This window comes from Symsagittifera roscoffensis, chromosome 3 (genome assembly GCF_963678635.1).
Source record: "Symsagittifera roscoffensis chromosome 3, txSymRosc1.1, whole genome shotgun sequence".
NCBI classification, from domain to species: domain Eukaryota; kingdom Metazoa; phylum Xenacoelomorpha; order Acoela; family Convolutidae; genus Symsagittifera; species Symsagittifera roscoffensis.
In genome coordinates this window covers 11,715,335-11,739,126 of record NC_087064.1, presented here as the reverse complement: position 1 = coordinate 11,739,126, position 23,792 = coordinate 11,715,335, and the positions used below count along the sequence as shown (strand labels likewise).

The window sequence follows — 23,792 nt, the reverse complement described above, 5'->3', positions numbered from 1 at the left end:
AAAACAACAGTTGATTAATTACGAAAGCCACCGAAAATCGAGACCCTTTAATTGAAAGCCGCCGAAAATCTATCAAAATTTTGAGGCTTTTTTTTTGAATTTCAAGATCTCGGATACTGCGCCAGCCCCGCCAATGTTCAAGTATTAGAGTTTGGATTATCCGCCCCCCCCCCCCCCAAACAAAAAAGAAACAAGGCTTTGCTCTGGAATACGCCGCAATAATTTAGACTCATCATAGTTTCATGGACAGAACAGTTCTATCCTATTCATAACTTCATAACTCACCCCAATATTAGTTGAATCAGATTCGCTTTTTGCATGCTTGTCAATCCGGCCAAGTTGGATGAGTTGCCGTCTTGGTTCAGAGCACTTAGCTGTTGCAGAAGCAGCTCGTTTACATTATTCGATCCAGACACTGGAATTTGGTGCTGCTGCTGATTCGACTGTTGACTTGATTGCTGTTGATTGCTCATAAGCATCTGTGCTTGTGCCAGGACAGAATTATTCTCGCTGTTCCAGTTTTCCATAACCGACGAACTGTTGGCTAAGGAGGTCACAACTTGGGGTCCATTTTGAGCTGCGTGTTGCTGTTGCAGAAGTGCGTAAAGATCCTTCAGTTGCGGGTTGTTCTGTTGACTCAATTGAGAGCTGACCGAAGAAACACTTCTGTTTAATCTCCTGCATCATAAAAACAAAATATAATCAAGATAAAAATAAGGACAAGAGAACTGTAAAACATTACTTTACCAAACAAACCGAAAGCAAAAAGGAGCCTCGATATTCACAAAGTTGAAGCAACTTTTAGCAATCCTTTGTGAAAACTAAGACAGAAATATGACACGTAGATTAAGATGAACAATTAAATATCCGAAACATAGCAAGAAAACTACGAAGGAAACGCTGAAAAAGTTAGAATTTTTTCCTCACACGCAAGCTTGTGAACAGAACAATCAATATTTACCATAAGAGGCAAATCAGCCGATACAAGCATCAAAGATCTATTAAGCCCAACAGATATTTTCATCTACATCACAAACTTCAGACATTTGAAATTCGATTTATTGATTGCGACGGAATAATCCTCTGAGTATAAAACAAGAAAACAAAGCCAACAGACGCTTGAGAAAATGTCAATGAATTCAGGGAGGCCGAAACAAAAAAATGATATTTTCAATATTTCGAAAAAAGTACATCAAGTTAAGGTTCTTTTCAATTTAAGAACCTATTGTGATTGAGACTTGTTTTCAAAAAAAATTTACCCAAAACTGGGTCAATAGTAATTTTTCATGTCACCGGGAAATCTAAAAAAAAGAGTAAATTGTTGAAAAAAAAAACTAGGCGAACCAACATTTTTGTATGTCTCGATAAAAAACAACAGAACTGCCCACCTAAAGCTGGGCTCACGTGTTTGATATTGCATGATTTTGCTATGCTGATTAAGCACGAAAAAAAAAAATGATTTCAAAAATTGGAATTTGCCCAAAAATTCAATTGCTTCTACCAAAATAAGTGAGAAGAGCAAACAAAATTAGAGATCATCAATTTTCCCAAGGAGATAAAATTTCTCTTACAAAAAATAAGGAGTAGCCGCTTCGGCAGGAACCATTACCGCAACCGGTGTTTTTTACGTGTCGGATTCGAACATGTGACCTAGCAAATTTGAGTCTCACACTAACCACTCAGCAACGGATGCTTAAAATCCCCAAGACTTGCCACCAAAAACGAAGCTACATATGCTAATAAAATAGCCAATTCGATGCAGCAAAAGTAGCACCAAATAAAAAATGACCCAATTTTGTAAGTAATAATTTGGAATATAACAAACTGAAGGCATCCACAGTAACTTTTCATCTAACAAATCATCGGAAAGCATATAACCACATTGTATAAATTATGCATTTCAAACAATTGCGAGATATCTTCAGTTAGAAAATTTCTGAAATTGAGTTTTAATTGTAGTTATGTTTTTTGAATTAAATAGCTTTTTTCGGTTCTTTTGACGCATTAACTTATTACTATTCGAATGTCAAAGCACATTCTATCAAAACGCAGTAAAGATGCCCCAAAAGTAATACTAACATTTGCAACTTAGGTTGGAAAAAAAAGAAAGTTCGTACTAATATACTGCTGTCTAAAAACGGTCAATAGTTCTCAAAAACTATCAAAAGATTTCCAAAATCCATAACTTTTCTTCGCAAGAAAACAAGTTGTGGCCGCTTAAGCAGAGAAGATTTTCAAAACCTGGTTTCTCGATTGAACACAACCTGAGAATTGGAACGGTAGTTTTCACGTAAAGTCAAAAAGGTACTGACAAAGTTTCAAAACTTTGAATTGTTTGAGGCCATAAGTTTTTCTTAAACCAACTGGGCATAGCCAATTATAAAGGTAGGCTTTCAACAACCTATTGCTGCAATTGAACCTATGATATCAGATTTGGTAGGATAGCTAGCGAGAAAAGAACCTAGCGAGAAAAGAAGCTTTTTGTGAGAAAAAAACAGGCAGAAATTTTAAATAGGCCGAGGGCCATAACTAACTTAAGGAGTCAAAAAAAAATTGGGAAATTCGCATAAGCAAATGAGCTTCCAACAACCTGTTCCTTGACTTGAGCGCAAACTCTCAGATATGGCAGGGTCGTTTTCGAGAATATTCAATAAGTTTTGAAAAAACGGTTAAAAAATCAAAAAACTAAATAAAATTACTTCAGCCGGCAGAGCGAATATGTCAATACTTGGTCGGTTCATTCGAAAGAGCAATTAAGAAACAACTACCACAGAAATTGAAACGAGCTCTTGCTCATTGAAAAAAAACCAGAACCAAAAAGCCACCTAGGGTGCTGATACGAACGAAAACAAAGAAGAATTAGTTTAGTTTTTTGCGGACCGTAATCATCTGCTTCAGATAAATCAAGATAAAAACCACTGTTCCGTCGTGAATTTTTAATTTTTGAAAGACCTTGACTATTTCCCACAATAGCTCAAAACATTCATGTAGAGTCCAAACCAGACGCCAGGTGGGAAGAATTGATATATGTTTTCCTTTCAGTTTAATAGTTTCTCTTTACTTACATATTTTGACTATCCATCAAGCTAGACCTCTGCTGCCCTGCTAGTGCACTGAGTCCCAAGGCATTTGCTGCTTCGACGTTACTCAGCACTCCTCCCCCTCCCAATGCATTCAGTAGCATAGGGTGGTTTCCATTGAGCTGCCCGGTGGCCGCATTCGCACCCAGAAGACTCTGAAGATCCAGTTGGCCCGCAGATGAGCTGCTCACTTGTGCTGCAGCAGTGTTGGCGAACAGAGGGTTGCCAGCTAGGAGACTGGCTGCTTGGTTTGGGGTCATAGTCGCAGCCGCCGAAATCAAGCTAAGCAAACCAAAATTTAAACTAAGCATGCATCATTCGTCGTTTGAGTTATGAAATCATAATATCATTATTCAACCACTGACAAATTTCCCCTTCGCGTAATGAAAAAAAAAATAAATTATGGCTGATAAAAGATTACAAAAGCTGTATTCAACGTCGCATAAAATCAATTCTATTCAACTGATGCTTAACCCACTCATTACTGACATAACATTCGAACACAGGCGAAGCTGCGCTTCGCAAACACAAGAGAGGAAAATGGAAAAAAGCTCTAAACAGGCAAAACTAAGTGAAAAAAGGAACAGATTAAAAATGCACCTTGAAAAAAAAATTATGACTAGGCGAATCATGTTCTCATATCTGCTCCACGACCGCTTGTAATTTTACTAACACTAGCCACCAATAAAGCAGCTACAGTTTATCAAATTGCCAATACTTTGCAGCAAAAATTCGACCGAAAAAAAAAAACAAAACTATTTCAATTTTCCCCATTTGAACCTCCGACCTGTTGACTAGGAGTATCACTTCCTCGCATCTGCGCCACGGTCGCTTGGAAGTAAAGTAGTGACCCAGCTAAGGCTGGATCCACCTGTTTTTATTACTTTTAATTGAATATTGTACTGATACGGAACTGAAAAGTTTTCGAAAAAAATCGCAAAACCCTAGTGATTTCTCTACTAAGTAGGAGATTAGCCGTTTATTTAAAGGAAAAACTACTACTCGCTCTTTTAATTGAAGTCTTCATCTCAGATTTGGCTATGCAGTTTTCGAAAAAAGTGAAAAAGTTTCCAAAAAATATTGACTTTTCCTAAATCCATAGACTTTTCTCTGCTAAAGCAGGGAAAAAGCCTCTTATGTAGGGAAGCCGATTACACCCTGGTTTTTAGATGGAAACCATGATGTCAGATTTAGTAAGTAGTTTTCGAGAATAATGATGAAAGTTCTTCGAACAAACGGTAAACATTTCAAACAATGGATTTTTCCATATCAGCTTTTCTACAAAAACAGGGTAAAAAAGACTGCGCAGGGAAAATCTAAGCACCATTTTAATTTTAATGAACTATCAACCTCAGAATCAGCAGGTTAGTTTAAGAAAGAAAAAGAATTCTTTCCAAAAATAAACGAACAAAATTTAAAAAATTGGAGATCTTCTGAGGCCATAGTTTGTTCAAAACGCAGCGCATAGCCTCTGGCGCAGGTAAGATTAGCATAACTGACTTTTTCTTTCGTTTAAACCCGTAATCTCTGATTTGGCAAGGTAGTTTTTGAGAAAAGTCAATCAGTTTTAAACATTAACCAAAATGTCAAAAAATGGGCTTGTTTGATGTCATAACAATTTTCTACCGAATCTAAGGAATAGCCGCCTGAGAAGGAGAGATCTTCATAATTTGTTCTTTTGATTGAAACCTACATCTCAGATTTGCGCATTTAATATTGCAAAAATTCAAAATAAATAGGCCAGAAATACGCCTACTGAAAGTCTCGAAGGCCGTAGAACGTGAGGTAAAATGGAAATATGCAGGCAGATAGAAGAGCAGCCAGTTTTTCCATTGGTACCATTTTATTTGGAAAATCGATACAGTAGTTTTTGAGAAAATATGAAATATCTGCCTTAAGTGCAAAAATTTTAACAAAGCGTCGCAAGAAAAAAAACGAAAAACAACAAATCACATACATTTTCATGACACATGTTTTTTTTTCAGACAGAACTTAAGCCAAAAATAACGCAGCAACAAATGACATTAAGTTGTCTATGCTTAAATAAGGTTCAATTGAAATATACCAAAAGTGCCACCAAATGAGAAATTATATTTTCGACTTAGGTTAGAAAACAATTCTTCGTAATAAAACAAAACACTTCGTTGTTTAAATGTGAAAATGGAATAAATGAAATCAACAAAAACTGTTCCGATAAAACAGTAAGACTTTTTATACTCCAATATACAAATCATACGTAGGTCCATCCCCATCACCAACCCATCTTTGCAATATAATACAACTCCTCAGTAAACTTCAACAGAGTATCCGCTTGCTAAGCACATACTTTATCTTTGCGGTTCGATAGCAGAATTTTCCTCAATTTTAACAAAAGAAATGAACTGAATTTGACAAAAAACAAAAGTGGAACTTTTTACTGAAAAAAAAAATTAAATCACCAAGACCGTTATAAGAGTCTTCACTACGTTCAATGACACTTTAACATCCTCTAAAAGCAAATACAAGGCACCATTGAAGGCGTTTAATTGAACGGATAAAACACGTGGCTGTTAAATACAGATGTACGGAAGTAAACACTGAAGTTGGACACAAATTTGAGCGAGTTAAATTAGAAAAAACGTGTATTACACAGAGGCGAAGCTGTGCTTCGCAAACACTAGCGATAACACGAGGAAGCATCTTTGTAAAGTGAAATAAACAATAGAAATAAGCCTCGAATTAACAAAAAAAGCTACGTACTGGCTTCGAGCCTGCGACCTAGAGAATTAGCGTCTCATGCCCTGCCCTCTCGCCCACGAACGCTTAACAATCATCAAACACAAGTCACAAAAAGCAGCTACGTATGCTAATAAATTGCCAATGCCATGCAGCAAAAGTGGCACCAAATACAAATAGACCCAATTTTGCAAGTAATAATTTGAATCAGGGGCGGATCTAGAATTTCCTTTTTTTAGGTCGACCAAACTGATTTTCTGAGCTCTCCCAAATCACTATAAATACCCCATTTTGACCAAAATTTCTGCGTTCTTAGGAACTTTTTGAAAAATTTTGATCGAAAAATCACGTTTTTTTGGCGCATGCTCCCCCTCAAAAATTAGTATATATTTGCACCGAAGGCACCTTTAGAAAAATTTAAGGGTACCTCACCAAAAATAGATATCTCAAAATAGTACAAAGGGGGTCGGATCCCTGAGAGAGGGGGGGGGGGCGTCCACCCCACCCCCCTTAAATCCGCTACTGATTTGAAATATAGTTAACTGAAGGCATCCACACTAGTGTTGCATGTAATAAATCGGACAGCATAAAGCCGCATTATGTATAAATTATGCATTTCAAAAATCAATTTTTTTTATTGTTATGTTGTTTGAAACAAATAGCTATTTTCGATTCGTTTGATGAATTAACTTATGAGTTTGATAACTTATTACTGTTCGAATTTCAAATCACATGCTATCAAAAAGCAGTAAAGATGCCCCAAAATTGGCCCCAGTATTTGTGACTTAGGTTAGAAAAAAAGAATAGTAGTACTATAACACTAACGTTCACTTATGTTCGCTAGTGCAATAACACAATCGTCACCTTCTCTAAATACGGGTGAAAATGGGTGGCATGAAAAAGTAAAATCTATTTATCGGACGATCGATTTTTAAGCAAACTAATTTGAGTGCAATTGGTCTAAATATTCAAAAGCTTGAAACATTGACTAATGGTCCAAACCAATGATACAAACCCTGTTAACGGAGACGAAATAGCATTTCGCAAACAAACTAGAAAAACAAGCTGCAATGATGAAGAAAACACAAAAAAATGCCGGGAAAGAAATAAACGTGCAAAAGTTCGACCTGAAAAAAAAAATTGGCTTCGTATCGTAACATCACACTCATCTTTGTTCACACTCATCTTTGTTAACTTTTCGATCCACAAGTTTTTTTCGTGATCACAATTCCGGACCATCCTGGAATTCCAGCACCAGTAATGCCATTACAGCAAGAACCAGTAATGACATTATTCCAGTGTATGATGACTCCGCATGTATGATGATGATCGAATGGTAATTGAAAGTCGATTTGAAAATGAATGACTTTGGATACTCACGGATTAAAATTGAGAGCCTGTCCTATTTGCTGATTAGCGAACGGATTCATCCCGAAGGGATTAGCTCCTCCGGCCTGGCTCTGCTGCAGCTGACTAAGTAGAGACTGAAGAGACGCGTTGTTAGCTCCAGTTGCGCCTCCAAAAAGGGGCCCCACATTCCGAAGAGCACTTTGGCCTGCGTTGAGTGCCGGTTGGAACTTCGAGAAAGCGGCAGCAGCAGCGGCGGCCGATCCTCCCATCATCGACTGGGCAATAAGAGGCGTCATGGCAGCTAAAAACAATTCCTGTTTTTCACAATCAAAAAAAATATCACAACCAGTACTGATTCAAAATTACAACGACTGTAATAAAGATCATAAGCGATTGTAGATTTCATTTACTTGAACAGCGCAGAATATACATTCTGCGCTCTTGAATAACTTTCAAATATTCATGCTTTTAAAATGTATCTGAAACCAGCATGCACACATTAATTAAAACTTGAGGCTAATCGAGACAAGAACTAGCAGGTAGAAATAAAAAAAAAACACATTGGGATAATTTGAGAGGACGTGAACTAACTGTTGTTCAACAGGTGGTTCGTATTCATGAATGGAGAAACACTTGGCGGCTCTTTCTTCCGAGGTACCACTCGCGGGGTGGCATTGTTCACCTGCAAACAGTTTTAAAATGAACAACGGGCGATCTAGTATAACAAAAACGTAACATAAGCATCCGAAAGTATTTCGACTTGACAAAGAAATTTTCATGTGCTGCAAGTTCAGATTGTTCTTAATTGAAAAATAACTGAGTGAAAAACTGCAGAAAAAAAGTTAAGAAAATTGTATATTCGTTTTCGATTTATTTTGTCTGTCTAACATTGAAATTTATTCAAAAACCTGCAATTAAAAATTATTTCTAGCAGCGAATGAAAATTTTTTGCTGCGCATTCTATCAAGCTGTAATCCCAGGTTAGCTTTTCAAATACTTACTTTTGGCAATTCAAAACTTTTTAGATTATATTTTCTCAATTTACAATTTCAACTTGTATGGAGTAACATTAGATAAACTTGATAAAATGCCCAGCTGAACTTGAATTAATGACTCTGGTCAATTTTTTTGACACTGACGAGGCCAGTTGTTGTCCTCATGCTCGCATGCACTGAAATCAAAATAATAATTTCGCGGGTATGTTAAGCGAAAATACACTAACTGTCTATTTACTCAGTTGTGATTAAACACAATTTCAACAATGATTTTCATTAGCTTCTGAGTTTCAAACATCTAAAATGTCATGCAAATTTCATGTTTTTTTGTCAAAAATCGATTGCATTTTCCGCCCAACTGAATGACTTGTTTCCAAGAAAAAAGACTGCACTGCAAAATCTTTTTCCATTCAAACTAACTTAGTGAACATTGATGAGGATTGCGTCAAACCACTTCATAAACCATTTCGAACCACTTTCTGTCGGTTATATCTTATTTTGCAGACTGATAACAGGAAAACAAACCATCCGGTCGGCAAGGTTCTAGAACATTCTAGAATAGTGCTGGTCAGTATTACTAATTAGCAAGCAAGTGAAATCTTTTTGGATACGTAAGCGAAGTGTTTAGCAGTCGAATGAATTGAATTGAACAAACCACACACCTCTATTTTGCGTCCCTCGATTGACGTGCCATGCAACGTTTCCCGTGCTTTCTCCGCGTCAGCACTACTTATGAAAGTAACAAACCCAAACCCCTAAATAGAACAAAACAACACTAACCATCATTATCAGCATCATCATCAGGTGAACTCATCAAAACCTTCAACCTTCTTTTTATTGCTGTTTTAATTAGATTTGTGGGCTCAGTTTGAATCGCATTGGACTGGGTTAAGGTGGCATAACATGTAAATGAGCATCAATCAAGCTTTCTATGCCTTCCAAAGCTTGCTTCCAGATATTGGTTTATTTCACCTCTTGCTGATTAATAATTTTTTATTGTAGTTTATTTTGGACCGAAGGAAATTCGTTCTCACTTGGTGTTCATATCTTATATACTACGAACCATGTTTTCGATATCTGTTTCAGTGCATAGACATCTGCGTTCCGGACGTAAAGTTAAAAACTCCCAAGGCAATTGTGTTCAAGACAAAACCAAATCTAATTATCCAATTTTATTTGAATTTAAGTTATGTATACTTGCTGAAGCCCTTTTAGCAAGTGCGAGATACTATTTTTTTGGGACATATATGTTCGAAAACAATATTTTTTTTGCATCAAAACTATTAATTCTGTTTTACAAGAGGTTGTTTTTAGCAAGAGGTGGATGCGCAACCAAGCTGAGCCATTACATGAGTGCTATAGATTTACATGGGCTATCCTGAAGACAGAAGGACCGAAGGCGCGAAAGTTTTCAGCCGTTCAACTCCCTCTAAACTGGCAAAAATTGACTTAATTTCCAGGCGATTTATTTCGTCTTTTTGGATACTGATTTCTGATTGGCTAACATTATTTCGTGCTTTCGGTTCTTCCAGCCTCAGAGAATTGCCGTATATCAACACTCGTCTTTTGGCCTGTTGGATGCAATTGTAGATCTATCTTCGGTTTTGAGTAGGGTTGGATTGATTTTGTCAGCACTGAAAACTTCAAGGAAGTAATTAAGTGAAAAGAAATCGATGTTGCACATGCAGAAAATATAGGGTGCCCGAAACTCACACTGCGGAGAAATCAGATCCATTTTACTCCTATTTTGATTACTGTCAAGTAATATCTCACAATTGCTAATAATAATTTATCATAATCTTAACCTGAATGTTATTGAAAATAACTTCAATTTTTTCGAGTAATATCTCACAATTGCTAATAATAATTTATCATAATCTTAACCTGAATGTTATTGAAAATAACTTCAATTTTTTTCAATTTTTTCGAGTAATATCTCACAATTGCTAATAATAATTTATCATAATCTTAACCTGAATGTTATTGAAAACAACTTCATTTTTTTCAATTTTTTCGAGTAATATCTCACAATTGCTAATAATAATTTATCATAATCTTAACCTGAATGTTATTGAAAATAACTTCAATTTTTTTCAATTTTTTCGAGTAATATCTCACAATTGCTAATAATAATTTATCATAATCTTAACCTGAATGTTATTGAAAACAACTTCATTTTTTTCAATTTTTTCGAGTAATATCTCACAATTGCTAATAATAATTTATCATAATCTTAACCTGAATGTTATTGAAAAAAACTTCATTTTTTTCAATTTTTTCGAGTAATATCTCACAATTGCTAATAATAATTTATAATAATCTTAACCTGAATGTTATTGAAAATAACTTCAATTTTTTTCAATTTTTTCGAGTAATATCTCACAATTGCTAATAATAATTTATAATAATCTTAACCTGAATGTTATTGAAAATGTCTTCCAATTTTTTTTTTCAATTTTTTTCGAGTAATATCTCATTGAAAATAATTTCATTTTTTTTTTCAATTTTTTCGAGTAATATCTCACAATTGCTAATAATAATTTATAATAATCTTAACCTGAATGTTATTGAAAATGTCTTCCAATTATTTTTCAACAAAAATGTTCATAATCCAACAACGGAAGGACAGGAGGTACTTCGTAGGTACAATTTTTTACACGAAAAACCGGGCATCGCGAACGAACGTTAAGCGATGTTAGGGAGTACAGTACTGATTTATATTATCCGGACAAACCTTGAATTTTCAAACTCGTTTTTCTCAAATTGGTATGATTAGACAAAAAGTAAAGAGAACAAAAATTGCTTAGAATTTCATCAATTAATATGGTGCAACTTTTTCTCCGAAACTCTAAACCAAAATTTTAACCCAAAAATGGGTCATTTTGACTTTTTTCAATTAGTCAAGAATTACGCTGAAACTACTTTGTTAATTGATAAGAAAATTATATCACAAGAAGCCTCTTACACAGCCCAACAAAGTTTTAGAACGTTTTAATCTCCAAAAATTTGAGTAAATTTGTTTTTAAACAGAGGTTCTGGGTTTTATATAGTAAAAAGCACATTTATTTACTATCAAGTAATTTTTTTTCTCTTATATTAGTGTTTGGATATTTAACCCTTCTTAAACTTTGTTGGGCTGTGTCCTGATATAATTTTCTTATCAATTAACAAAGTAGTTTCAGCGTAATTCTTGATTGATTAAAAAAGCCAAAATGACCCATTTTTGGGGTAAAATTTTGGTTTAGAGTTTTGGAGAAAAAAATGCACCATATTAATTCTGATGAAATTCTAAGCAACTTTTGTTCTCTTCACTTTTTGTCTAATCATACCAAATTGAGAAAAACGCGTTTGAAAATTCAAGTTTTGTTCGTTTTGTCCCGTCAATTTAAATCAGCACTGTATCATATCGTAGCATTTTCAGCAGAGAGTCGAGCTGAAATAATATATTACCATTTTCGGTTTTGAAAAAACGAACGAGCAAAAAGTCGATAAAACTGAGATACAACATTTAAAAAAAAGCAGCTGAAAAAGTCCGACGGCAAACTCATAGGAAAGCTAACATAGTTTGCCAAAATAAGATTCTTTCAAAATGAGTCTTGACTTCTCCACAATTTGATTTTCAAAACCCATTAGAAAACGTTTACAGTAAAACTCGCTCTATCAATATTTGTTCAAAATGAAACCGTAGCGATTCAAAGCTTTCTCAATCGTTCACATCAAAATTGTTAGGAATTGATATTTTTATTCATCAAACCAAAACGCGTTTAAAAACTAATATAGACTGCAGTCGATTGATGTACACAAAGCGGGGACCGGCCCATTAGCATGTGTCTCGATTAGCATGGCCATGTTACGTAATTCTTATGCAATGTCAAGGTCTTTTCTCAAACTTGTTTCGAATAGCGCGCGCACCACCGAATTTTTGGTATGATGAAAGAGACATTTAAACTTCCTTAAAAAATCAAGTGATTTGGGAAATAAATTGAACATTTAGGCTAAATTACTTTTCGTCTGAATGCATACCTAATTATTATCGCATGCTAATAGACACGCATGCTTACCGCTACGCCCCCACGCAAAGCTGCCTATGTTATTGAATTTAACTGAAATGTCTCACGCATGACAGTTATAATTTGTACATGAATGGCTAATATGCGCGGCATTAGAATATCATTTAGGTGCGACGATACTTGTTCGAGATGTGGCTAGGAGCCAGCAGCAGGGTAGTGGTGGCTTCGCAATCATCCTCAAGGCCAGTTACAGCACTACTAACTAGCACTAAAAATGTCAATAACTAATAAACACAGATGGTGAGAGCTAGGTACAAGTATGATAGATGGGCCCAAGTTTAACAAACAACATCATCAAATTTGGGCAGCAATTTCCAAGAAGGATCAACACACTCAAAAGTACTCTCAAATACGCATGCTGCTGCTATTAATTTCGATGCTCCTAACTGTTTTTTGGGGACCCAAACTATCAAACATGTTCCAAGAAAAACGCCTTTTCATAAGCAGTTCTGGGTTTTGCGTTTCATTTTGAGACTGGTTATTTTACATCAATGTCAAAACTTGGTATATGCCAGTATTAATGCTAACCAATTCATATGTCTATGTCATCGTTGAAAAACTAAATATTAGGTCTGCAAAATATAACTCCTCTTCGTCGTCAGTGAACTTTGGAAATAAAACGTTTAGTAGAGTAAGGTCTAACTAAGATTGGTGGGTGGTGGTTGCTTGAACAGCGATACAATAACACGAAGAGCCCAAGTGTCACCACAACAAGTCAATCGGGTCAAATTGTTACTTCATAATGATCATATATACGCTCACAATTCATTTCAAACAGAGTTGCTGGAACAAGTGAAAAAATGACTAAAGCCAGTTGCTCATCCATACCAATACGAATACCATTACCAATGCCAATACACGGGGTGCAACTCAACTATTATGAATGAGAGATTAGGTAGCCATTATACAAAACTCAGACCTTAAAGGGTCCTTCTATCACTACGCCAAGTTCAGAGAGGCCAAACAAACATCAGACAGAAAATACATAAAAATCGAAAACACCGTTTAGCTTGATGGATCAGATTCAATACAAATCCCTCAAGAACGGTAACGTATTTTAATGTCTTGTGACTACCTTTGCCAGTTTTGATAACTCCCTTAATTTTTTATAACTCCATCTGCTCCGATAAGAAAAGACACGTTAAATAACTTGACCTGCAAAAACTGATTTTTTATTTATTCCAACTAAGTGTCAATCAAAATGAATTAATAATGAAAATCCTGTTTGGGCCACTCTGATGACTTGAATGCGATTTTTTTCTAAGTAGTAGTAGTAAAAATGGCAATGCAAATCATCGCAATACAAGTCAGCTGATGGAGCAAAAGAGTAACTGGAGGAAAAGGAAAACGAAACAAGACGACAAGGGCCAATGGCGCAGCAGAACAGCAATGGCTAAGCATTCATCACCTCAAAATCCATTATTACCATCCACATTTTCCAAATATCCTCGTTTCTTCTCTCTTCTCGCTCGCTTCTTCAGTTGTTCAGTTGCTGTTTGTCGTGTCCGAATGATTGACAAGTCTACGGCCATTATTTGTCAGTGCTGGTCAAAAGAAGCTACCAGATCTCGAAAGCTCAACATCTTCCCATCCAGTTTTCAACATCCCCGAGTTATAGCTTGCCTGTAACTACTGAAAATGTCCAAATAAATTATTGTTATAATAATTTCCATGAAATTAATGAAAACACATCAGCATGTTTTAAGTATATATTTATTAACTGCCTATGCAACGTCGATTTCTAGTCAGATTTTAAAAATATTTTTGACAACTTGAACTCAATGACTGCCTGTAATCCGTATACTATCCTAACTTATGCCTACTCAATGTTAAACCCAATCAAATTTAAATCAATATTCAGTTTTTACCGGTATACAACAGTCATTTGAACTAGTTGGTCGCATCAAAATTGTACAATACCTTGCTACCCCTTTCGTTGAAGATGATCTCAATATCTGTGACGGGTCCAAATTTCTAAACAAAACATAGCAAATTAGATTCTAATAGAAATATTCCACAGAGAAAAGTACAAGCAGCATCAACTAACTTGGTGCTGCTTTGAACAAAAAACTATACATTTTTGTGAAACGCTTGCTAATCGCATGTGTGAACTTGAAATCGTATGAAGAAATCTGGCTGAAATAAACGATTGTCATTGAAATTGTTAACTGCTCTCAGCTCAGCTTAAACAAAAGTCAACAAATATCTTAACTTTAAGAGCTCAGAATAAATGAAATTTGAGCTTAGTTCATTATCATACAACGAGAATAGCCAGCCACTTTTCAGAGCCATTTTTTGCAATACTAAAGCTTTTTTCCAGGGATAAAAAAACCATTTTATTGCCTTTCACGTTCTTTGCTCGCTTTAATCGCTCCAAGATAGATGTCTTACAAAGAGGCGAAGCTGTGCTTCGCGAACACTTGCAAGAACACGACCAAAAAGCAGCTCTATCAAAAAAAAATAAGAAAGAGTAGAAATAAGCCTCGAGTTAGCTCGGCTACGTGTAGTATTCGAATCTGCGACCTACTGCAATCAAAAGATTTTGAGTCTCACGCACTATCTACACCGCCATGCAAGCTTAACAACTGAAAAACACTTGTCACGAACAAAGCAGCCCATATGCTAATAAATCACCAATGCCATTCATCAAAAATGGCACCAAAAACAAATAGACTCAATTTTTCAAGTAATTATTTGGAATATAACAAACTGAAGGCATCCACACTAACTTTGCAAGTAAAAAATTGCAACGCATAAACCAAATTATGTATAAATGTATAATTATGCATTTCAAAAAATTGCGAGATATATTGACTAAAAACTTCTGGAATCGAATTTTAGTCATTATTATGTTGTTTGAAACAAATAGCTTTTTCGGTTCATTTGATGAATTAAAAATGCATCAACTGTGTGAACTTATTACTATTCGAATGCAAAAGCATATGCAATGAAAATGCTGTAAAGGTGCCTTAAAAGTGACACCACTATTTGCGATTTAGGTTGAAAAAAAAGAACATTCGTACTAATCCACTCGCTTCGCAAGTGTAAGAACCTGAGCAGTACAAAAAATATAAACTCGAAGTTTATAAATCCCCTCTTTGCATAAACTATATTTTTTTTGCAGGCAAATGGCACAAAAAGAGGCTACTGGTCCAATTTAAATTACCTTCAAACCTTTTGGGCCTAAAAAGAATTTAAAAAACACGAGAAGGGAAATTGAACAAAAACGGAGTTGGTAATTGTACAGCCAAGATGAAAAAAATATTTTGACAAGACACTTAATCTGCAAAAGTAAAACAGAACGGTTACTAAAAATGTAAAATTGCTCAAAAAATGTCTGTTGCACTAAAATTAAACTAAGGGCTCCAGGAGTTGAGGCTTGTGGAGGTCTTCAGGGGATAAGCCCTGTGAACAAAAATATTTGCGGGAAAAAGTCTTTTACCCGATTGCAATACGCTTGGTATCTGAAATTTTCTTTTCAGAATTCGGCTCGAATTAAAATCACTTTGAGAAAAACATGCCGAAAGACAATTGTCAGCGTTAAATTAACTAAATATAAGAGTACCGCTCCTTGAGCCGAAAAATGGTGTCATAAAACAGGCGCTACAAACAATTTAGAATTAAAGTCAAAATTAAACTCTATTATCACGAAACTAAGGCCCCAAAAATGTGGCCCTGCAAATGACACAATATGCGGCGACTAAGCCGATATAATATACATCTGAGCCTTTGTAGTCGAATAAACATTATTATTATAACTCAATTAGAAAATGCCTTGTATTTTGTATATCTAGAACCAAAATAAGAACAATTTTCGACACAGAGCCGAAGCTACACTTCTCAAATACAAAAGAGAAAACGACAAGCAGCAGCTCAAAAAAACATCAAATAAGAAAAAATAGAAAGAAACCACGAATTAGTAAAACTTTGCTGCGTCGGATTTGAACCTGCGACCTCAAGCTTTGGAGACTCGCGTTCTCGCATCTGCGCCACGGACCATTGAAATTTTGCTAACACTGCCAACAATGACGCAGCTATAGATGCTAATAAAATACCAATGCTATGCATGATTGGAAAAAAGTAGAGTTAGATTGTACACTACGCTTGCTAGCCTTCTTGTGTAAATAGAGAGAATATGTAAAAGTAAATGATGCTCAAATTATTCCAGTTGATGAATGAATTAATTAATTCAGACTATTTATCCACGAAGGAAAAGGCCATCATATTTGCTGAACAGCTCATCGCGGCGAACCGGTGTTGTGCCCTTGCTTAAGAATTACATGCAATTTTTTTGGTTATTTTTCTGGGCTGGGTAATGTTGCCTCACGCTCAAGCAACGAGCACGGATCAGGGTGGGCCTCAAACATCCGACCTTTCGATAGAGAGGCGGAGACGTAACCACCGCTCCCATGAATAGGTATAATCAGTCGGGAGTCTGAGGACATCCGAAGTCCTGTGAACAAAGTTTTTAATCGAAAAAGTCTAGTTCTCAGTGGCAAGATTTGGGTAAAAAATGGTATCAAAGGGAAAAATGCTATCATTTTAGGTTCCCATTTTTATAATTTTGGAAGAGACTCAACTATCATAGTTCAACGATTCTTATGTCGGGATTATCTTGATCACATGACGGTGATAAGCATACTGGCCGAAAACAGTGATAAGCATACTGGCAGAAAAGAGTGATAAGCATAGTAGCAGAAAACAGTGATAAGCATAGTGGCAGAAAACAGTGATAAGCATAGTGGCCGAAAACAGTGATAAGCATAGTGGCAGAAAACAATTATAGTTATAAACATACTGTACGAAAACAGTAGCGGACGCTTTAAAGTTTGATTTACATCAGCTCATCTGTTTTTCTTTGGCCTAGACGCAAACTTGGGTCGCTCTGTCTATTTTTATAGACTGGTCTACAAAACTGAATATTTAGTCTATAGCTTTCAAGTAGTCTTCATTTTATTTAGAGTTCACTCATAAATTACCTAAGACTACTAGAAAGCTATAGACTAAATATTCAGTTTTAGAGACCAGTATATAAAAATAGACAGAGCAACCCAAGTTTGCGTCTAGGCCAAAGAAAAACAGATGAGCTGATGTAAATCAAACTTTAGAGCGTCCGCTACTGTTTTCGTACAGTATGTTAATAACTATAACTGATTTCTGCCACTATGCTTATCACTGTTTTCGGCCACTATGCTTATCACTGCTTTCTGCCACTATTCTTATCACTGTTTTCTGCTTCTATGTTTATCACTATTTTCTGCCAGTATGCTTATCACTGTTTTCGGCCAGTATGCTTATCACCGTTATGTGATCAACATAATCCCGACATAAGAATCGTTGAACTATGATAGTTGAGTCTCGTCCAAAATTATAAAAATGTGAACCTAAAATTATCTTTAGGGAGCCTTCTAACTTCTACATACCAAGGTATCATACTTGTACACAAAACTCTAACTTAAAAAATGAAGACAAACTACTTACTTCGAACATGACGCGCAAGTCAGGATCTCTGTATCTGAAAGGGATATTGGACACATGCAGTCGCTTGTTCCCTGTGTCGTGCAACAGGTTCTGGTGATGACTGACACCCCCACTCCCTCCCACTGATCCCGTCCCAGTTGACCCCGAGTCACCCCCACCATTACCCATTATTGCACTTGTTATACTGCTGTTAGTGCTATTGCTCTGATTTTGATTGTTATTTATACTACTGCTATTACTGTAGGAGGAAGCGGTCGTTGGATTTGCACTGTAGTGGGCTATAGTTGCCCCAATCTGTCTCGCATCTCCAACAGATGCATTTTGAGTTGACATCACAGAGTTGTTATCTGTTGCACGCATGTGGTCAATAACTGAGCTTCTGTTGTAGTAATCTTCCGGCTAAAATTTACATTTAAATTCGACGGTAACGAAAAAAATAGAAATGAATCGTCAATTAAGTCCAAGCTGAGCCCTCAAGCTTGAGCGGTCATTGTGCAAGTAGAATATAAAGTTCCGACACTTTTATGAAGTAGGCAGGGGCGGATTTCAGATTTTTTTAAGAAATAGAACCAAAGGGAGGGACACTCTTTAGGAAGTAATGGTATCGATATCCCGAGGAAGGTGCTTTCCCTTACATCCTTATATGGATGTAAGGTATGCTGCTAATCATTTTTTTATTCAATCGTGTTATACCTGTATTGAAAATTTAGCTTTTCAATTTTTTCTTAATACAGTCATAAAAAATTTTAAATGTTGAAAAAAACTAAGTGAACCAATTTTTAGTATGTCTCCATAAAAAACAACTAGGCTCCCAGATAATGCTGGAGGCATGTGTTTGATATTGGATGAATTTGCTTTACTGATGCGGCACGAAAAACGTGATTTCGAAAATTGGACTTTAACCAAAACATTAGTTCTTACTCTAGTAAAATAAGAGAGAAAAAGGTAAAAATTTTGAGATAATCAATTTTCCAAGGATATAAAATTTCTCTTAAAATCAATAAGAGAGTCGCCGCTTCTGCAGGAACAATTATCGCAACCAATTCTTTCAATTGAACTTTTCATCTCAGATTTGATTGCGTAAATTTTCGAAAATTTATAAGGTTTCTAAAACACGGCCAAAAGTTTTTGCAAAATCCATAACTTTTTCAGCAAAAAGCAGGTTGAGGCCGCCTAATTAGAAAAAAATACCACAGCTAGGATTCTCGATTGAACACAACCTGAAAACTAGCAGGGTAATTTTCGCGGAAAGTCAAAAAGGTCCCCAAAAACTGTCGAAGTTTCAGAACTTTAACTTGTTTGAAACCAATTTTTCTTAAACTAATTGGGCATAGTCAATAATAAATTTAGGCTTTCAACAACCTGTTAATTTGATTAAACTTATATCAGATTTGGCAGGATACTTAGCGGGAAAAAAACGGTCAACAAATCAAAATTTTGACATTTCAGAGAATCATAGTTTTTTATGTGAAAAATAGGGTATAGCCGCTTCTGCAGAAGGGATTCAAGTAACCTGTGATTTCCATTGCATCCAAAATCTGAGATTTGGGAGTGTAGTTCTCGAGAAAAAAAAACTTTCAAAAAAAAGGTCAAAAAATCAAAAGTGTGACTTTTCCGAGGGCGATAAAGTTTTGTCTAAAAAAACTTTGTGTGGCCGCTAATGCAAGATAGCTTCTCATTACACGTTATCTAGATTAAACCAACAATATCAAAAATGGGAGGTTAATCTTCGAGGAAAGTCTAAATGATTCACAAAACTTTCAAAAATCAAAAATTTGACTATTCTGAGGGCCATAACTTTGTGTAAAAAAATTGGACGTAGCCACTTAGGCATAGCTTTTCAAAATCGTTCTATTCAAGGAAACCAAAAACTCAGATTTAATAAGATTACTTTTCGAGAGCACGAAAAATAAAAACATGGGTCAAATATTTCCCCACAGACTTTTTCGAAGATTCAACAAAAACTGTAAAAAAAAACGGTCAAAAAATCGAAAGTTTGACTTTTCTGAGGGCCATAAATTTTGGGGTCAGAAAAATTCTGGCAAAGTCGCATAAGCAAATGAGCTTCACACGACCCGTTCTTTGAAATGAACCCAAAATTTCAGATATTGCAGTGCAGTTTTCGAGAAAATTAAAAAAAGTTTACAAACGAACAAAAAAAAACGGGTCAAATATTCCCCCACAGGCTTTTTCGAAGGCGGTAGACAGAGGGTTCAAAAAACAAGAGACGCTAGGGGAAGTGAAGGCACACACAAGGGAGCAGGCGGTCTTTCAATTGATACCCCTTTTTTGAAAATCAGTAGAAGTTTCTGAGAAACCTAAAACTTTTCCAAAAAAATTTGGAATTAAGTTTCCATAACGAAAAAAGAAAATTTCAGCAAACCAATTTGTAAAACATACAATCAGTATGAATAGTGCGGAGGGCAGTTTTAACATTTTGTTTCCCTTGAGAAGTCCAAAACTTAGGTCATTAAGCCAATAAAAATAGGTCGAAACAATTTGGGCCAAGGAATTTTTTTTAGCAAAACAAAAAAAAAACAAAGGAGGAACTACGAAGTCAAGGCAAGTAAAACAATAAATAGTAGGAAAAATCAAATACTAAATGCAACATTAAAGAAAAATGCGCGCAGCAAAAAAAAACGATTCCAAGATGTGACAACTAACCCGACAACAGAAAAGCAGACAAATAAGCGGCCGACGATTTTATTTGAAACAAAATAATTCCTGTTTGAAAAAAAAAACAGGTCCTGGTCAGATTTAAACCCACTTTCTTTGCCGTCCCAGGCATATTCGTTACCTGCAGGCTAAGTTGACCGAGAACGTATAGAAACTTGAATTCATAATGAACCAAGTTACAAGTGATGATTCTGTTAAACAAGTTAACCCGAAAAAAGTCTAAATTCCAGTTTGATCAAGCAAAAACAAAACGCACAAGGATATGATAGGAAAAAATAATATGCATTATTGACTTTTTTTGATCTCTGTATGAGACATAAAGTGCGTCTCTTTTTTTAATTAAATTCAATTATAATTCATCTTACCACCTCTTTGATCAATTCGGCGGCCGAGATTCCGATTCCGTCAATTATTGACGACGCCGATGACAAGTTCTGCCTCGTATCTCCTCTCCTCGCCGGATCGTTCATCAACTCCACTGCATTCTGATTGGACGCCGACTTCTGTTGGGTCTCGGCAACGTGACCAAACTCGGTCTTGATTCGGTTCAGATCGTGGAAACCTGTAATGTTAAGTCCACTGGAATCTTTAGATGCCAGTTTATTATTTGCATCACTGTTCCGCTCGGTCGGTCCCCCCATTGAGGGCGGAGGAGGGGGCGGCATTGGCAAGGGCGTCGCAATCAAATGTTGGTTCATTACTTATTCGATCTTCTGTGTCGTCAAGTTTTGTAGTTTAAAAGGCAGTGTTACAAATCAGTAAGTGACACAATAAGTAGACTAGCCAATTCGTAAATCGCAAGCAGAAAAAGAACCAAAATTGACACCAAGCTCGTTTAAATAAAAAGAATCAGGAAAACTAGGAAGTATCTCGACAGTTGGTCTGTACTTGGCAATTCGTTCTGGCCGAATGAGCTTCCGTGTTTCTATTCCGATTAGGTTATTACAATTGTGAGCTGCCCTAAATCAAACAACAACAGTAAGATAATCTTCTAAATTGGTGGCTTTGGCAACTTAATGTTCTATGATCCGACCCTGTCGTTATGCGACTACAATGCAATAATGAATGAATCGAATGACTGGGCCCAGACTGTAAAAATTTATTGGACAATAACAGAATGGGAGAAAATACTATGAATAGGTGCGTGGTCAATTCCACGGCAAAATCATAAACTACAAGAGAGGCAAAAAGGCATTAGATTACAGCAAAATTACACAAGGCAACACAGAGGAACGACTGTTCGCAATAATGCGTTGCGCAAGTGAACCAAGTCAGCCTCAGTTGTTTCCTTTTCCATTCCAGTGTACAGAACATGAGTTATAGAATAAAATAGAGGCACATGTAAGGAAGCACATTTGATTCCGTGCAAGACAGGTATGTGAAATAAAATTGAGGAAAAGAAGAACTGTATGTTATCCTGTGTTCTTTCTCTGTGTTAGAATACAGCTCCATGTTGGAGCCAATCGAGTACAGCCGCCTACGGATGGCACAACACTACAGGGACATTTCAATCAGCAATGGAGTAAAAAAAGTCCAGCGGAACTAAAAGTCCGATGGTTTTTTAAACAGATAGGTCTCTTAAATTACGTGGCTAGGAGGTATTCGGTTAGTAATATTTTCCCCAAAGGAGTTGCTTGTAACTACCTTTATGACAATGCTTTAAGCACCAATACCAACTTGAAAAATTACGCAGTCAAAAAACACAGAGCGTTGTTATTGCACAGTCAAAAATACACAGAACGACGCTACAAGAAAAACGTTGTTATTCCCCGGAAAAGGCTCACTGAATTCAAATTAAGAAACAGAGTAACTACAAGGAAAAATGATGGTGTCGAAAATTTTTTAAACAATGTGAACAAGAAAAATGAAAACTTTTTTCAATAAAAACAAAAAATTTGATCAAAATCTCGAAAAAAGTTAGCACCAGAAATCAGCCATACGACATGAACGAGCAATATTAGGAGGTATCTATGCAGAAATACTTCTAATACGAAGAGAATTAAAACTGTTATAGCTTGGAGTAGGCAGTTGCTGAAAAACAGGCAAAAATGTACCACAAAAATGTGCCAATTTGATTTTTTTTTTGGTAATTTATTCACTTTCTTGTCGTTTTTAGGAGGCGAAGGAAAGATTAGTTTTGTTAGACTTAGTTGATATGAAAAAATTAGCCACGGGGTTATTCAGATTTCTGAAAAAAAATGAATAAAGAATAAATACTGAGTAAACAAATAGCACAGAAAGTTCCGACCAGTCTTAAAATTTTTTTTTAAATCAAATTGGTGTCGTTCTTTCAGCATGTTGTGATAAAAAGATTTGTTGCATGTTGTGATAAAACGAAAAATTATAAGGTAGGAGTATTTGAGAGTCATAGTAAAAGAGGTTAACTGGAAAACTGTTTTTGAAGAAAAATGACTTGAAAAACGAAAAAAAAATTTTGCTGAAAATTTTTTTGAACTTTAAGTTTTTGATTACCAAAATTGCGCTAAAAACTCCAAAAACTACCTTTACTTGAGTATAACTAAGTTTTCGCGGCTTAAATGAACTATTATATGCGTATACGGTCACCTTAGCTCAAAATTAGACCAAAAATCAAAAATTTCAAACCCGTTTTTCTCGACACTGAAAAAAATTGGCTTTAATAAATATCACTCGACCCAATCCGACGATTATTTGTGGTACCTGATTTTGCGTGGACAACAAAGAGAAAAAATCTAAACACACCCGAATACAAAGTTCCTCCCCATTTTCCGCGGTCGGAACAACAAGGCAACATATTGAACAAAAACATGGCTAAAGGAACGTTAGAAAGTGTCAATGCAAAAATATTTTCAGTGTCAATGCTTAATTTTGTCAAAAATTGAACTTTAGAATTTCAAAAAATAATAGATGGCCTTAATTAAATCGTAGTTGAATTTCAGGAAAAAAGACACTGTTTCTGCTACAGGTAATCCAAATTATGAAAACTGGATTAAACGCAATTCATGATTATCACACGCGGGATCAGAATGCTTACTAAAAGCAACCAAACGAGAATTGTTAACCAAAAATAAGAAACTAATTGAACACAGAGGCAAAACGGAGCTTCGCACCACTTGTGATACCACTAAAACATAGCCAAGAGGCAGTTGGAAAAGAGTCAACAAAGGCAAGTACACAGAAAAAAAACGGAAATACTTTTGATCAAATTTTACTTTCGAATTTCAAAGAAAAAGGCATTAAAGCGGTTCGAAGTTCTGAAACAGCTGATGTTTGCCATTTTTTGATAAAAACTAAACAATTTGAGAAAACTTGATCAAAATATATATTTTTTTTTAATTCGCTGGAATATTCGAAAATTAAATTCAACTTTCGTAACTAGAAACCAATCACGTTTTTCTTGACCTTTACACTTTCGTATTTGGAGAACACAACCTTTTAAGTTTGAG

The 23,792-nt window shown here is 35.7% G+C and overlaps 1 protein-coding gene across 4 annotated transcripts in view; it reads right to left on the bottom strand.

Moving 5' to 3' along the window:
• LOC134842503 (probable serine/threonine-protein kinase DDB_G0282963) overlaps positions 1 to 23,792 on the bottom strand; it is a 40,152-nt gene that overhangs the window by 9,671 nt on the left and 6,689 nt on the right. The window contains exons 2-9 of one of the 4 annotated variants that reach the window (XM_063858878.1): positions 20,733 to 21,327; positions 17,692 to 18,090; positions 14,131 to 14,184; positions 8,803 to 8,895; positions 7,737 to 7,827; positions 7,176 to 7,446; positions 3,066 to 3,362; positions 286 to 678 (exon numbers count right to left, since the gene is read on the bottom strand). In XM_063858878.1, coding sequence (XP_063714948.1) covers positions 286 to 678; positions 3,066 to 3,362; positions 7,176 to 7,446; positions 7,737 to 7,827; positions 8,803 to 8,895; positions 14,131 to 14,184; positions 17,692 to 18,090; positions 20,733 to 21,065 — 1,931 coding nt within the window. In that variant the 5' untranslated portion in view covers positions 21,066 to 21,327. Of the gene's footprint in view, positions 1 to 285; positions 679 to 3,065; positions 3,363 to 7,175; positions 7,447 to 7,736; positions 7,828 to 8,802; positions 8,896 to 14,130; positions 14,185 to 17,691; positions 18,091 to 20,732; positions 21,677 to 23,792 lie in introns of those variants that run through there. The other 3 variants (XM_063858877.1, XM_063858879.1, XM_063858880.1) reach the window with 3 other exon arrangements.